Raw genomic sequence first — 15,486 nt, forward strand, 5'->3', positions numbered from 1 at the left:
CCAAATGTTATTTAAGTACAAGTATTGGAATCAAAATATACAATAGTACTAAAAGTACCCATTATGGAATAACATCTTTTATTTCATTGACTTTTAATTAGTCATTTAATGTGTTCATTTTAATTTTGCAGTGAGCAAAGGGATACTGCCATGTATCTTCATCTATAATACTATATCATTTACATGTGTCTGTTTATAATATCAAGCTGAAAAATAACTAGTAACTAATGTTGTCAAATCAATGTCAGAGTAAAATGCAGTAGAAGTATAACGTAACATAAAATGGAAATACTAATATAGCTCAGTAAATGTACTTAGCTACTTTACAACACTGCAATCAAGTTGTCAGATTTACTGGCAGACCCTCGTGACATAAGTAAATCATCACTTAGAGATAGAGAATATTTGATCGGTGCAGCTACTCTCAGCACTGTTTATGTATCTGATTTATGTTACAAGTGTTTGTTACCCTTATTTACGACATATTTTAGAGTAATGTCTATTAGTTCACCATCTTTCCCATTAATAACTGCACAGTTGTCCTGTCCATCATGAGAGCCAGAGTAGTGATGTAGGAGTCTGCTCATTTTAAACCTGCAGGCTTCAGGCTGCTGTTCCTGGATCAGCTGCTGGAGCTCAACTCAGCCAACATCCGCACCGAGCCAAGCTTGTTAACAGACCAGCGGCTGTCCCCAGATCGATTCACCGCCAAGGCCCCGGGCGTTTCAGATGTCAGTGAGCAGCAGTCAGGAGGGGAATCCCTGACCCACGAGGCCACAAATTAAATGTTGACAACATCATTAGAGCCAGATAACTCTGAGCCACTCGATTAGTTTAGACAGTATAAAGTCCAGGAGGGAAGCCAAGGCAATATTAAGTGTGTTAGAGACTGTAGAATATTTAGTAAATATATAGCACAAACCTGCTGAAGTTGAATACAGAGCTCAACAAGCACTATAAATCACATTAGATTATGTCTTAACACATTTTTGTCAAAGCTAGAGACTGAAATATTAGAGGCACAAATATAATGCATTGTGAACTGATGTCGGCACCACAAAGTCATAAATAATGCTTTGGTTTTGAGCTGTTTTTCCAAAAAGTTGTACCATTTTACAGGATTCCTGGATATGCAAACAACAAAAACATCTAGTTTCTTCAGCACTAGTGGAACAGCCCCTAACATGTTTTCATAATGCATTATTTGGTTACATTTAACACCCAATTCACCTTGGAAATCTTTGATGTATGGATCTCTTCTCTACTGTTTCAATCATTTTGATGTGTGTGCAACCACTCCTTTTCCCCCCCTGCTCTAAATACTCATCTTTGGGACTTCTGTGCAGATATTTTCCTCAAGCTTCTCTTTACAAATTCTCATTTGTTTTCAGATAAGGTTATTCAACCCAGTCTCAGGGCATTTCGTGCTATAGTCACGAAATTAATGTAATCTATCGATTCGTTTTCACCAACAAGCATTTTCGCATTTTTTTCGTGTCACACAGAACGATTTTGAAAGCAATGTATTTCTATTGGTAGTATGTTTCGTGCCTGCAGCACGTCTTTTTGTCTGGTCGGGTCATGGAATAACAGAAGCTGTGTGGTTCATAAAAACATGTTCTTACTCAATATCTTACCCTAAGCCTAACCCTTTTATTTTAAATTGTATAATGTCTGAATTGTTTTGCCGTCTGCGAGGAAAACAATTGGGGCTCAGAGCCTCAGAATACTGAAATCTGTATTTTTTTCCCTTCCAATTTGTTATTTGGTGCAGGCACGAAACATACTACCAATAGAAATACATTGCCTCTAAAATCGTTCTGTGTCAGAATACTGAAATCTGTATTTTTTTTAATCTGTTTTTCCTTCTAATTTATTATTTACATTGCTTTTAAAATCGTTCTGTGACACGAAAAATAAATAATTTCGTGACTATAACACGAAATGCCGTGAGACTGTGTTGGGATATTAGGCTGTCTGTTTTACAAGAATGTGCTGATTTAATCACGGATTACATCCCAGTAAGCCTTTACATTTAATAAAATAACATCCGTTGCATATCTCAATATAAACAAATAGGATCCACCCATTACTTTCAGTACTTTCTTTTTATTTCAAATACAATCACGCATTATGTCATTTTAAAAGTTTGGGAGAATTTCATGGTAAGACAGATCACATTGAATAATATACTAATAAAGTGACAGCTTTCAATAATTTCTCCTATAAATTCATTCAGCAAGACAATATACTCAAACAGCAAACAAACAACAAGATTTCATTCAAGTCTGCTCAACGTTTTAAAACTACTTTTTCTAACTTTGACTGCATTAAATAAGTGTATCTCTTCGGCTTGTGGCTTGACACAATTTAACCACATTTCATGTTAGAAGAGAGAACATCTTTTAGGAACATTTCACAGTTTTACAACCTCTGATCCGCGACCAGTCTCTTTCTCTGTTTCCTCTACTGGAGTCGTAAACGTCACAGCGAGCGAACGTCTGCTTCCTGTTTGTCTTCCCCCTGCCGTCACACCTGGCCAGCTCTGGTCCTTCAGCCAATCGCGGAGGAGCAGCAGGTCAGCAGATTCTCTCCGAGCCACTCTGGCCCGGACTTGTCTTTGGCCTTCTCTCGTTTCAGTGAGATTGTTCAGGGTGGTGAGATCACCCTCCGTCAAATGATTAAAAAGCCTCTGCAAAGTCAAGAAACTGAGGTTATTTTCTTTTAGGTTTTACCGTTCAGCGCTTTTATCTAGCACCATTTTGTTGTAGTGACTCACCTGTTGAAGTTAAGGCCGCTCCCAGCTGTCTGAGACTTTTTCGGGGGCGCTCAGTCTCCTCAGACTCTGCAGCACCGTTTGCAGAGTCCCCGCTGTGAACATGAAACGAGCATTAGACGACATAAATGATGACACAAAACCAAAAGGCTCAGTGAGCTTTACGCCGCCTTACCCAGTTCTTCTTCATGGGAATCCAGCTTCTTCAGCAGCTCTGCCACAGCGGAGCGAGTCAGGCCCTCCCCGGCTGCAACCACAAGGAAAATCATGTATTCAATAAATCACAACATGTAAAAAAAGGTGCAGGGCTGGACCGAATATGTTTCTTTTCGCATCTGAAGATTCTATTGAGGTTTTAAAATGTAAGTTTTAAATTTTTGATTTTCTTGTATTAACTTTTGGAGCGGTTCCTTTGTGTACAGAAAGCACGAGAGCAGCACGTTTTTGGACTGCAGTGAAAATGTTGTTTTGGAAAGTCTAAACGTTGAAAAGTATGGATTCAAACTGAAAATGTTGTGGGATAAAAACATTTTGGAAAGGGTTGCCCCAATCTTTTTCCAATAAATGATTACATTTGGACTTTACAACACTGGAAATGTTGAATCACAAAGTCAGAAATCAATGGAATCCAATACAATAAATAGTATAAGACAAAACATTTGAATGTAGTCTAACCTCTTCTGGTTTTCATAGAATAAAAAGAGATGTAGAATACAGCATTTGAATGTATAGACTTTGAGCTTCAAACTACTTTTTACAGCCCTAAAAAGGTGTGTTTCCTGCACTTGAACTCACCTTTCACACCATTGTCACCTTTAGTTTGATCTTCCGCGCCCCTATACGAGCTGTCAGCAGCGATGCAGGCGAGCAGGTCAGCGCTGCAGGCCCGGGTCCTGGCGAGCGTGGCGTTCATCTCCTGAGAGAGCCGGTGGTTCTCCACCAGCTCGCCGTGGACCCTGCTCCACGCCATCTTGTCCTCCATCAGACATCCCTCCATCACCGTGCGCAGCTCCTTCTCCTGAGACACCTGGCTCTGCAGGCTCTCCGCCTCCTCACAGTGCTGCACGGAGACACAGTTGGGTTGATAGTTGATTCTTTTTTATTATATATATTTTTTGAAGACACTTACATCGATAAGAACCACAGTTACAAATGTTCAACAGTTCAAAGCTACTAGCGTTCAGCCTCTACTATTGTACATCAATTGACAAGCCATACATAGCTGACCTTCACTTGAAGGCGTACAATATTTAAACCACAATTGTAACCAAAACAGACCATGTAGCCAAAATGTAACCGAGTATTGTACAGACTAACAGGACAAAACAAAAAGAAATAATAACAAAACGGTACAAAGATAAAAACAAAATATATAATGAAGAGGGAGAAGGAGTTCTGTCTATTTTTGTACAGAAGTTACAGAGAGAGTTTTGTAGTTACTTTGTGGAGCTGGATGGCCATTTCCTGCATCTCCGCTTCCAGCTTGTCGGCGTACGCCTGTTCCAGAGCGTCACCGGGGGGGCGGGCGCTGCTGTGCCACCTCGCTATCGCCGAGGCCATCCGCCGCTTTGGTCCAAACAGTCTGCAGAGCAAAGGATGAGTCCGATTGTTCTGCCATGATAAAACAACACACTGAGGAATTGAGAAAGAGCCTCTTACGTGATCCCTATTTCTTTGAGATCATTTTCAGTCAGCGTGAGAAATATCCGCAGGTCGATGTCCTGCTCCTCGAGCACGGGGAGGTACTTAGAGAAACCGATTTGTTCCAGGAACTCTGTCAGATCCTACAGGAAGAAGACTTCAGAGTAAACTGGCTATACATCTCACACCTAGGTTAATATTGTAAACTGAAAGCTACTCTAAGGCTAAAATATATCTAATTATATCTTTCAGAAAAAACGCAAGCACTAAACTATTATAACCTTGCCACACATCATTACTGATCATAATTCAGACAAATGAGCGCATGCCTTGGGTCCAGTGTACGAAGGAGGGAGAACGACTTGTGAGAGCATCGCACTGTTTCCTGAATCGCTGCCGCCATGGCGACTCTTTCCTTTTGAGTGATGGCCCTTATTCACTCGGCGAGAGACGCTTTTCTTGCACGAGTCAGAGTCCTGGTGGAGAGGAGCAGACAGGGGGTCACGGAGAGATGTCTCAATAAAAGGCGTTTGACTCTGAATCAGCGGGTGACCTCGCTCTTGTTCACCTCGTTGCTCTCCACCGAGCCCTCCCAGCTGAGGCCCACGACGTGAGGAAGACCCTCGCTGCTGCTGCTGCTGCTCTTCATGGTCGGCATGTCGTTGTCTAGGAATGGACTGTCATCTGTGGAGGGATCAGGAAATATTTAATTACTTTTGGCAGACCCAAGGACATTGTAGCTCAGGAGGACATTACTTAATATACAATGCAGTCGTTCTCCCAAAGAATACTGGTTACATACTTAAGATTAAGGCTGGGTAATATGTCGATTAAAAATGGGACAAGATATCGTCTCAGAGTTTGGATATCATAATTATGTAAGTACCGTACTTTTCGGACTATAAAGCGCACCTGCATATAAGCCGCAGCAGCTAAATTGTCCGTCTGTCTCGCTCTCGTTCTGTCTCTCGGTTCCACTTTTACTTTGGCGCGCTACCTGTCTCACTCTTTTCCGGCCTCCAGCTTTTCCTGCTGGAGCCCGCCGCTTAAAGGTGGCGGGCGCGGACCGGTCATAGAGCCCATAGGGTTAAAGGTGGTTAATTTTACCTGTAAAATCCATAGATTTAGGAGGTTCCCTAGTGGCCGTTAGCTGTACAAAAAAAAAAAAAAAAAAAAAAAAAAGGGGAAAAAAGTCGCGGCTTATAGTCCGAAAAGTACGGTATTGCCTTTTTCTGGTTTTAAAGGCTCCATTACAGACGGACTGTGCAAGCTCTTCATTTAATCAACACAACTGATCATTTATCAGCTTCTCATGGTGTGAATATTGTATGAAAGCACTAATCATAAGCTCTTCAATATCATGATAACAAATATTGTGACATTTGTTTTTCTCCATCACGCCCAGCCCTATCTGAGATGCCACAAACGCTGGTAGTCCTCTCACCTCTGCTGCTGTTGCTGCTCTGGCCGTCCAGCTCGTTGATGGGCGAGGTCACGTCACGGTAACAGATGCCGTCGCTTTGTTCGCCGATGTCACCCAACGCAATGTAGCCTGGCGCTGCTGCAGGAGGCTCTGAGGAGAAAAGCAGGCATTCATGTCTCCTTCTGCTACTCCAACCTCTAGTTATCAATGGCAGCGTGCTAACAGTTACAGATTTGTATACAGAATAAAACCCAAGTCCTTAATTGCCAAGGCATTATAGCTGTAAACAAAGTAAGTGTCAATCAATCTCCTTAACGCATGATTGTATTTATTTGTTCTATATACTTGCGTGTAATTGGACTAACTAGAGTCTCTATGCTACATGTATGGATGCAGGATATCTTATGTGACACTACCACACAGTTTGCTGGAGCCTCCTACTCGGAACTTGTCGATGGCCTTGGGTCCGTCATGGATGCTAACGCCTTTAGCTCGGGTTCGACTCGGCCTGACCCGCGGCGGGGCGCTGTCCGAGTCCTCAGAGGAGCTCAGGTCCTCAAAATGTCCTTAACAAGTTGGAAAAGAAACCAAGTAAGAAATAAAAGACAGAAAAGATGTGTTGTAAAATCTATTTTAACAAAGTACCTGGTTTGATCCTAGGAGAGCGTGAGTCGATGAGGCTGACGATCTTGGTGTAGCCGTACAGCATGGCGAGGGCTCGGGCCGTCTCTCCTTTAGAGTTGCGTTCATCTATTTGAACTTTCTGTGAATTATTCAAAGAAAGACAAGACGGTAAGGAATCCTCTTCGTTGTGAAATGTCATTGACTGTGGCTAGTTGCGTGCACATTACTCACATGATCGAGCAGGTACTGAACAATGATTTCATGTCCAGAAGCCGCAGCCTCCATCAGGGTGGTGAAACCAGACAATGGCTCCCTGTGGAAGACATAGGGTTAGGGTAAGGTCATAGAAAGCTATCTGATTGGTATGTTTCAGTACGTTTGGGATACATGAAGCCACTGACTTGACATTGGCGTCAGCGTTGTTATCCAGCAGGAAGCGGACCATCTGCTGGTGTCCGGTGCTGGTGCAGTGGAACAGAGCCGTCCAGCCTCGAGTGTCCTTCAGCTCCAACTCAGCGCCATGCTTTTGGGGTAAAAAGTATTAAAACTTTAAATAACAATGTGTCAAAACGTAAATCAAGAAAAGACAAAAACGTTCTTCTATCGGTATGATGTCTAAGCTAAGAGATGCTTGAACTTTAGCCTATGACTTTGTTACCACATTTGATTGTTTGCATTAAATATACAAAAGAAACGACATTGCATGGCATGAACTGACTTATTACCTGGAGCAGAAAGTATGCGATACTCTCATTCCCACAGCTGGCTGCCAGCATCAGGGGGGTCAGACCTTTGGCAGTCGTAGCATTCACATTCACATTCACACCGGCCTCCAGGAGGAGATTTGCGATGTTGTCATGGCCGATGTAAGAGGCATACATCAGTGGGGTCCATCCTCCAATGTTCTTACCATTCAGGTCCACCTCACGCCTATAAACACACAAGACCATAGTCAACAAACAGTTAAATCTAGTTATATTTGTACGATCTTTAATATTGGAGCACCCACTCTTTGATGCACCCTGACACCACGTCGTACTGGCCGATGGAGCAGGCGGTGTGGAGGTCTAGAGGGACGTCCAGCTCCTCAGGGCAGACCAGGAAGTCCCCGAGCCACATGGAGAGGCTGGCCCCCAGCTGGTCCGACTCACTGGCTTCATCACTGAGCTCAGACATCTTCTACCTCCTCCCTCCACACAGCTAAAAGACCAGAGTTACGTTTATAATGCACACACAAAAATAATCCTTTTCGTTTTCAGATTACATTCCCCTGAGTTACTCCCAATTTTGTCCCAGGAGATTTCAATTAGACATCCTTTCCTTAGAATCACATCATGTATTTTCAGAACCATGATTTAGATCTCTCCCTCTTTTCCACAACGTCTTGTCAACATTTTAAAAAGCATATTTACAAACATTTGATTCCATTTATTTTAACATTAAAAGTAAAGTAGGACTCCCCCTGAGGTGTCGCGTACTCTTCAACAACACATCTCTCTATAAAATGTCCTAGTTTTTTTTTTAAACATAACAAAAGCTGCCACTCCCTCTCTCTGTATATACCATACTTTACCATAGTGACCATTGTTCTCCTAAATCTGTTTGGGGGCAACAAAGCCATCAAACATATTCTCAAATCCAGTGCATTAACCTCTTATCTACCATCAGTTTACACACGGGTGATGTCAAGGCAATACACAGAGTTGTTCTAATGCTACCTTGGTGGAATACATGTCCTTCTAACTCACTGTGATTCTTCCTTCTTTCCAAAGTATTATTATATTAAGCGTTTTAACCAACATGATCACATATTTAATCTTTGCCTGGTACAGTCTTCCTACAGTTTTATCCTCCTTATTTTATCATCTCATGACAAAAGGGACATTTTGTTCATCCTCTATTTTTCCTTTTAGCATCCAATTATTCTCTTTAGTTAGCTCGGTGTTAGCTTCACCGTTATCCGTGTATGAACTTTTCCCTATCACACACCTACCTAAAAAACTACAGATAACACTAGTTAACCAAACGACACACTAAATGATCAAATATTTAACAAGATATGCGAATGTCAATAGTTAAAACTTACATTCAGCAGGTAATTTAGAGTTAGTTCTCAGCGGTGAAACTTTTTTGTTTGGTGTGTCACACTCAATGCGCTCGTGTTGAAACCATGCCCCGCCCTTTCCTGTGTGAAAGATGCTGCTTATCTTTATATATTTTTTCACTGCACAATCACGATTTAAATATGAATAAATTAGTGGCTTAAATTAGTGGCTTTTAAAGTAAATAAATGTGTTTTACCGAGATATAAAAAGTAACTCAAAGTAGTTTGCTTTCGTGAACCAGTAGATTTCTGTCATATGTTGGTCCTGTCTACACTGTTTACATTACATGTACTTGTTAGACGCTTTTATCCAAAGCGACTTACATACTCAATACTGTTACTGTGGGCAATCCCCACAGGCGCAATTTGGGGTGAAGTGTATTGCACAGGGACACAACGACATGCTGACTGCAGTGGGGTTTGAACCTGTTCTCCCCTGATCACACGCCTCCACATTGATTCTGAATACTCCCACTATGATAATGTATTGTTTTGTTTTAATCCACACTCTACTTCCCTAAAACTCAATACTGTATCATCAATTTGATCTAATTAACAAATTTACATTTTCAAAGCAGAAACAACCCTTTTTTTATTTTTGAAAACTTAATTAAACAATCGAAACACGACCACACACACATTAAAAAAAAATACATGATTTAGATTCACGTATATGTGTATCTTCAATGCATCCCACGGTCACAGTTCCTCATCGTGTATGGTGAAACGTGTCTTCAGGGTAGAAATCAGATAAAATCGAAGTGAAACTCCTCCTTTGATGGAGTAAAGACAAAAGCTGACTTCTCCTCTTGCGTCTGTGCTTTCAGGTCTTTATCCTGGGCTTCAGGTTGTTTCAGGGTATCCTCTGTGGAGGGTGTCTGGGTTTTTACGTCAGCTCTCCGGTGGAAAACAGACTTCTTTGGAGTGTCTGACACTTCTTTGACCTTAGCTGATGCAAGCTCTGTTGGGATGGGAGAAATCTGTCAATTAACAGCACTTGGACATATCATTACATTCCCTACACAGTTCATGAATATGTTTTACTACAATCCACTCACCGGTTTTGATAAGTTTGTGCTGCTTGCTTTTCTCCTGGTCCATTTTCTTCCTGTAATCTCCGGTCATGGCTCTCATCACCTGCCTCTTCTTGGCCAGAGGAGCTTTGGTGCTTCGCAGAGTCTTTAGGGCTCGAGAGGCTTCATCCTCTGCGGGGAGAAAATACGGTATTAACATGTGGGCTGTATCTAGATACGCTATATTTACGCATTTACCTCCTTTTGAAATAATTGTATCAAGTGGTTCGTACTGTAGTTCTTTTGTATATTCATATAATTTCTTGGCTGCTAGTTCACCTCCTTGTATTGTGCTGCTACTTATGCTTATTTTTCATCATGGCTGTGTACTTATTTGACTGTATTACATCTGTGTTCGCCTCAATTATTTAACATGTTGGCCTACTTATTTTTATTTTTGCTTTCATCTGCACTGTTTGCTGCTAAATGTAAATGTCCCCTCTGTGGGTTGTATAAAGGATTTCTGATTCTGGTTCCAATCACTAGGACCTGGTTGCCTAGTTATGGCTTTTTATTGTAGTCTATTTTCCCTTATTGTGAAGATTTTGTGCTGCACTGTTTGTATGAAAGGTGCTATACAAGTTAGATAAGTGTATTGATTACCTGTGCACCTCAACACATGGTCTGAGAAGTCATATTTTGTGTGACCAGAGGCCTGTACTATGAATCCAGTTCAACATACCCTGGATATGTTTGACTCAAACATATCCAGGGTATGTTGAACTGGATTCATAGTACAGGTTTGGATTAGGTAAACCGGGTAACTCAAACAGTTTGAGTTACCCGGTTTACCTAATCCAAAACAAACGCGCTCTCGCTAAGCGGTCCTACGACACTGGTTATCAACTCGCTAACTCAAGCCAGGGTTTCTCTGTTTCCGGCTAAGTGTGCGTTCACATGAAAGGGGCATGAAATATTTGACCAATCACAAACATGAAGCGTACTGAAAGCGCAGCGTCATACTTCCTGAATGAAAAGTGAACTATAATATTAGACAAATATGAAGAAGTTAAACTTTAAACATCCATGACTTTACCAGCAACATAGCTGCACCTGCAAGGTGAATACAGCTGGTAAAAGAAAAAGTGTTTGAATGCGTACATTAACAGGTTTATGATATCACTGCCCCGTCTAAAACACGATCTGACTTTAATTACATTTGTCTCGAGTGTTTCGTCAACTTAATGTGTTGCTTAAAATAATACCTCTGCATACAGTATGTGACACTGTGAGTGTTGCACGGCCAGATACGGCTCAGCTGACTCAGATAAGGAGATTTATGATACATTATGATGTGATATGAATGATAATGGGACCGTCTTAGGATCGGAAACCCAGAGTTTTCCCTGAAGTTAGCTCGCTATAAGCGAAAATCCGGCTTCGTAGTACAGGCCTCTGGTGAGATGGAAGGTAAACGACTCACTCTGTTTGGGTGTGACTTTCTGGGACATCATTCCTGACTCCAGCTGCTCGATGCACCAGTCCAGCTGCCTGTTCAGCTGCTCCTCCGCACTCTGAAACACACGAACATCTAATTCACATATCCACTGGGACACACAATGATCACTTTGAGGGAAATCACTTCATACTGACCAGCGCTGTGTCCTCGCCTCCTTCACTCCCCTCAGCTGAAAGTGGTGTCTTCTGTCCCTCTGTCTTATCTGCAGGGTTTTTCTTCCCAGATTTATTTTTCTTCTTCTTCTGCTTTGCTTCTGATTGCTCCGGGGGAGAGATGACCTCCTGCAACAGGGGAGGCTTTTCCTCTTGGACACACGGCTGGCTGCCTGTAGAGGAAGTGGTCTCCGTTGTGTCCATGTTTTCCACAGGAGGTAGTTGAAAGTTGAAGGTAAATGCAGAGCTCTGTCCTGTAAAGGATATCTGACTCTCTGCTGGTTCAGTCCCCTCTGATGGAGAGGTTTTCTCCTGAAGTGCTGGAGATGTGTCACAGAGGAAGTCAAATTTAAAGGTGTTGTCACTTGGAGACAAGATGGGCTTCTCAGCTCTGTCGTCAGCAGGAGTGGAGCCGTTTGCCTTTGGTTCAATATCTGTTGAATGAATGCACAAACATTAAGATGACTACCTCTAAGTCAATGACTTTGCATGAGTTATATTATATATACAAACACGCATGTAAAGCATAATTGATGGTCAACTTTAAAGCCCACAACTGAATCAAGTTCATTTCAGTTAAATACAATTTAAGAAATATGTTCTAAAAAAAGAAACTGCACACATCATTATTATTATTTACAACAATGCAAATTATAATAATTCAGAAAAATGTGATCTATGGTTAGGTTTGTTGAACAGCAAGAACAATATATATACGAATGTTAATTCAAATGTACGGTAAAAATAAATACAGGCACAACTCTGCCTGAGTATTGCGTAATTGTGCACAACCTGATAGTGCTGTTCTGAGATCATAGGAGGAACACACATGCATTTACAGAAAGGATCTTATAAACAGCATGCAGTTCATGCTGCGATGATTTGTAAGGTTTAATGTACCCATGAAAAGCAGCCTCTGCTCGGTCATTCTGATTCTGTCGCAGGTTTCAGCTGAAAGAGGTCGGAAATATTTACCTCGACGTTTCAGGGATAAACAAAACTTAGCGAAACAGGCTCAAGTTTTCAGAAAACATTTATAATGGACTTCTATTTCTTTTCCGTAATATCATGTTGAGTTCATAACAGGTTTTCATTTGCATCAACTTACCAGCGGTGTAACCCAATAATCGGTCCGTCTGGGAATCTTTCCCCAGCGCGAATGGTTCCGCTTGCTGGTGTTCTCCTGATCCAGTTAGTGTAGTGAGTGACTTAGGAAAAAACACTGTTTCAATCAATACAAACTTAAAGACACAGACTTTACAGACGCATTTGATGTATTTTATAAATGAAAATAAAAAAAAGACAAGGAGATTTTGGTAAATTATAATAAAATGCTCTAAAAGTTTAATTTCTATCTTTCTATCTTTCACAGCCTCAGAAATAAGAACAAACTAAAAAAAAACTTACAAGAGAGTATAAACAGATGTAAGCCATACACAAATGAAAAAAGTAAACCAATCAAAAACAATTTAAAGCAAACAAAAGCTGCATTGACTGTGTGGCGAAATGTAACTAATGTAATGTAATGTATCAGACATGTAACTTGTGACTTAAAATCAAACAAGATGAATGTGTCACCACCTGTCACTGACCACACCAATCATTGATGCTAAAAATAAACATTACTACACAGGACATTACACATCTTTTGTAGGGAAGCTGGGTTCCCTTTTGCTTAATTTGAAGGAAATAAATGCATTTGAGCTTCATGATTACCACTCTTTGAGGGAAAACGTAGTACATCCTATGGATGTAAAACCAAAAGCTAATTCAATAACTATGTGGGCTGGTAAGAAACATGTTCGAGTTCATGAATGTTATTACAATGAATGTAACAATGACTCAACACCATGGGTCTCCATTTATAAAATAGTACTAATTGTTCAAATCATATGTCCAAATCATAGACTGTATATATAATATAACCCTATATATATATATCCAAATGTTTCAATTCATAAGGATCCTTAGCATAAGCACTGATCCCTCGTCTTTTATTCTTTGATTCTCATTGGTGGTTCGCAACAGACCTTGTTTTTCCACCAATCAAATGTCTTCGTGCATTTGATTGACAACCAATCCCATTGATTCAGAGGCGGGACTCCAAGCGTGCTCCTCAGAGTATAAATAGCACCGCCTTCTCCTCTTTTCTATCACTGTAGACAACCGACTCCTAACAAGGACATACAACTTCCAGGGAAAAAATAAACACAAAAGGTAACGTGAACGCGCCAACTACTTATATGGTTTTACAGCTACCTTAGGCCTTGATTGTTATACATTGTAAGCTGCGTTTTTAATTCCAGGTGGTTTGGAGCCGTTAAAATGCAGTTGGACGAGCGCTAATCTTCGATCACTTCACAACAAAACAGCGCGCCATAGCCAGACTGCTAATCGTTAGCTACATTTGAGATACCTAAAAAAAACCTGATTCATCAAGTAAAGTGTTTTACCAATCTAACATAGCGGTTCACGGAGTTATTATTTATCAAAATGGCTTAGATGGCTGCCGGTGTTTTCAGTATTGATGTTAAGCTACTGAAAGCTAGCTGGCGCCATTTTGCAACCGTCGGTGCTAGCTTTAAAATCTGCTAGCCAACGACAGCAAATAAACGTGTGTGGATCCCGAAGCTTAATGGTGGCTCGGCTTTAGAGAGGATTGTTTTGTATAATTTTTAAATCCATCGGTGTCCCGGTTACACAACATCTGCATAAGGAAGTGTCCCCAGACAGATGAGTTGCCGCTAAAAACATTTAACTTGGCTCTACAGTCATCTCCAGTAAGATTCAAACTGAAATCTCGTGATAATGGGGTTTATGTTTGAATTAGGATGTAGGTCATAACCTACCGTTAATAGTGGAGCTGCTGCAGTCTGGCTTATAATTCACCAGGGCAGTCATTGTGTCTTGTAAATGATTAAATTGAGGACATCAACATTACTTTATGAAATCTAATTCGGCTTTGGTTTCATTTGTTTCATTTTCAGACTACAGGTGAATAATGGCTCGTACCAAGCAGACTGCTCGTAAATCCACCGGAGGAAAGGCGCCTAGGAAGCAGCTGGCAACCAAAGCTGCCAGGAAAAGCGCGCCATCCACCGGCGGAGTGAAGAAGCCCCACAGATACAGGTACATATGGTCATCAGTGCTCAGATATCACATTCAAGAGTGAAACAATGCTGCTTCACGTGGCCCTTATTTCTGTTCTGAGGGTGTTCTTAACAAATGTATAATGTTGTTGTAGGCCAGGAACTGTTGCTCTGCGTGAGATCCGTCGGTACCAGAAGTCCACAGAGCTGCTCATCAGGAAGCTGCCTTTCCAGCGTCTTGTGAGGGAAATCGCTCAGGATTTCAAGACAGATCTGCGTTTCCAGAGTGCAGCTATCGGTGCCCTGCAGGTAAGATGGAGCTAGATCTTAGAAAACCTGTTTGCCTGTTAGAAAGATTCTTCTAGCATTTGAAAAAATATAACTTTTCTTCTCCCCATGTAGGAAGCCAGTGAGGCATACTTGGTTGGACTCTTTGAGGACACCAACCTGTGCGCCATTCACGCTAAGAGGGTCACCATCATGCCCAAGGACATTCAGCTGGCCAGGCGAATTAGAGGAGAGCGTGCATAAATGATTCATGGATTTGATCTTTTTAGTGGGGGGGGGTGGGTTGGGATTGACCGGGTTGTTTTGTAAATCTTGGAACTATTACCAGCATGTGTACCACATACGTTGTCATTTGTAGTTTCAGGCATGTTTTTCCTTTTTGTACTCTTCATTTCCCTCTTTACCTTCTCCTCTACTCATTCGATATAGAATAGAGCTTCATATCTGTAATATGCTGAATAACAAAATATTCCACTGCCTTTCTCAGGTTTGCTAAACTATTTTAGAATCTGTACCCTTTTAATCCTGTGTGTGCATGTCATGGGGTTTCTTGTTGTGCTGTAAATAAACTTTCCGCTACCTCAAACTATGGCCTGACTTACTTTTTTTTAAATGTATAATTGTGCTTAAATTATATTTATTACACTGAGGTTGCGCTAATTATAGCCGACTTTAAAAGCAGAGGAATTTTAGCCTGGGACTGTTCTGCATGTCTTCTCCAGTCTCTTCAAGAAATATAAACGCTGCAGGGGTTTATAAAGCAACAAATGACTGGAAGTGTAAATGCATGCACAATCAGAATTCCAATGCGCAGTAATTGAATGACCAGTTTCAAAGGGCATTCAACTTGACTTAAT

At 41.2% G+C, this 15,486-nt stretch overlaps 3 protein-coding genes across 3 annotated transcripts; 1 reads left to right on the forward strand and 2 right to left on the reverse strand.

The window, feature by feature from the left end:
• Positions 1–2,093: 2,093 nt before the first annotated feature.
• Positions 2,094–8,638, reverse strand: anks3 (ankyrin repeat and sterile alpha motif domain containing 3). Its single transcript, XM_034108149.2, has 16 exons — positions 8,551–8,638; positions 7,474–7,664; positions 7,190–7,394; positions 6,866–6,987; positions 6,696–6,777; positions 6,486–6,603; positions 6,257–6,406; positions 5,862–5,990; positions 4,986–5,101; positions 4,747–4,893; positions 4,436–4,560; positions 4,217–4,358; positions 3,572–3,836; positions 2,952–3,023; positions 2,780–2,871; positions 2,094–2,692 (listed from the first exon to the last, which is right to left on the reverse strand). Exons 2-15 carry the CDS (start codon positions 7,638–7,640, stop codon positions 2,789–2,791), a joined length of 1,923 nt encoding a protein of 640 aa, XP_033964040.1. The 5' UTR covers positions 7,641–7,664; positions 8,551–8,638; the 3' UTR covers positions 2,094–2,692; positions 2,780–2,788.
• Positions 8,639–9,143: 505 nt separating this feature from the next.
• On the reverse strand, positions 9,144–12,378 carry c19h8orf33 (chromosome 19 C8orf33 homolog). The gene is made up of 6 exons (XM_034107569.2): positions 12,361–12,378; positions 12,153–12,203; positions 11,235–11,686; positions 11,065–11,155; positions 9,627–9,773; positions 9,144–9,529 (listed from the first exon to the last, which is right to left on the reverse strand). Exons 2-6 carry the CDS (start codon positions 12,178–12,180, stop codon positions 9,315–9,317), a joined length of 933 nt encoding a protein of 310 aa, XP_033963460.1. The 5' UTR covers positions 12,181–12,203; positions 12,361–12,378; the 3' UTR covers positions 9,144–9,314.
• Positions 12,379–13,359: 981 nt separating this feature from the next.
• h3f3d (H3 histone, family 3D) lies at positions 13,360–15,215 on the forward strand. Its single transcript, XM_034107550.2, has 4 exons — positions 13,360–13,469; positions 14,240–14,381; positions 14,497–14,650; positions 14,744–15,215. The coding sequence occupies exons 2-4, from the start codon at positions 14,254–14,256 to the stop codon at positions 14,870–14,872; spliced, it is 411 nt and encodes a 136-aa protein (XP_033963441.1). The 5' UTR covers positions 13,360–13,469; positions 14,240–14,253; the 3' UTR covers positions 14,873–15,215.
• Positions 15,216–15,486: the final 271 nt, after the last annotated feature.

This window comes from Pseudochaenichthys georgianus, chromosome 19 (assembly GCF_902827115.2).
Source record: "Pseudochaenichthys georgianus chromosome 19, fPseGeo1.2, whole genome shotgun sequence".
Lineage (NCBI taxonomy): Eukaryota > Metazoa > Chordata > Actinopteri > Perciformes > Channichthyidae > Pseudochaenichthys > Pseudochaenichthys georgianus.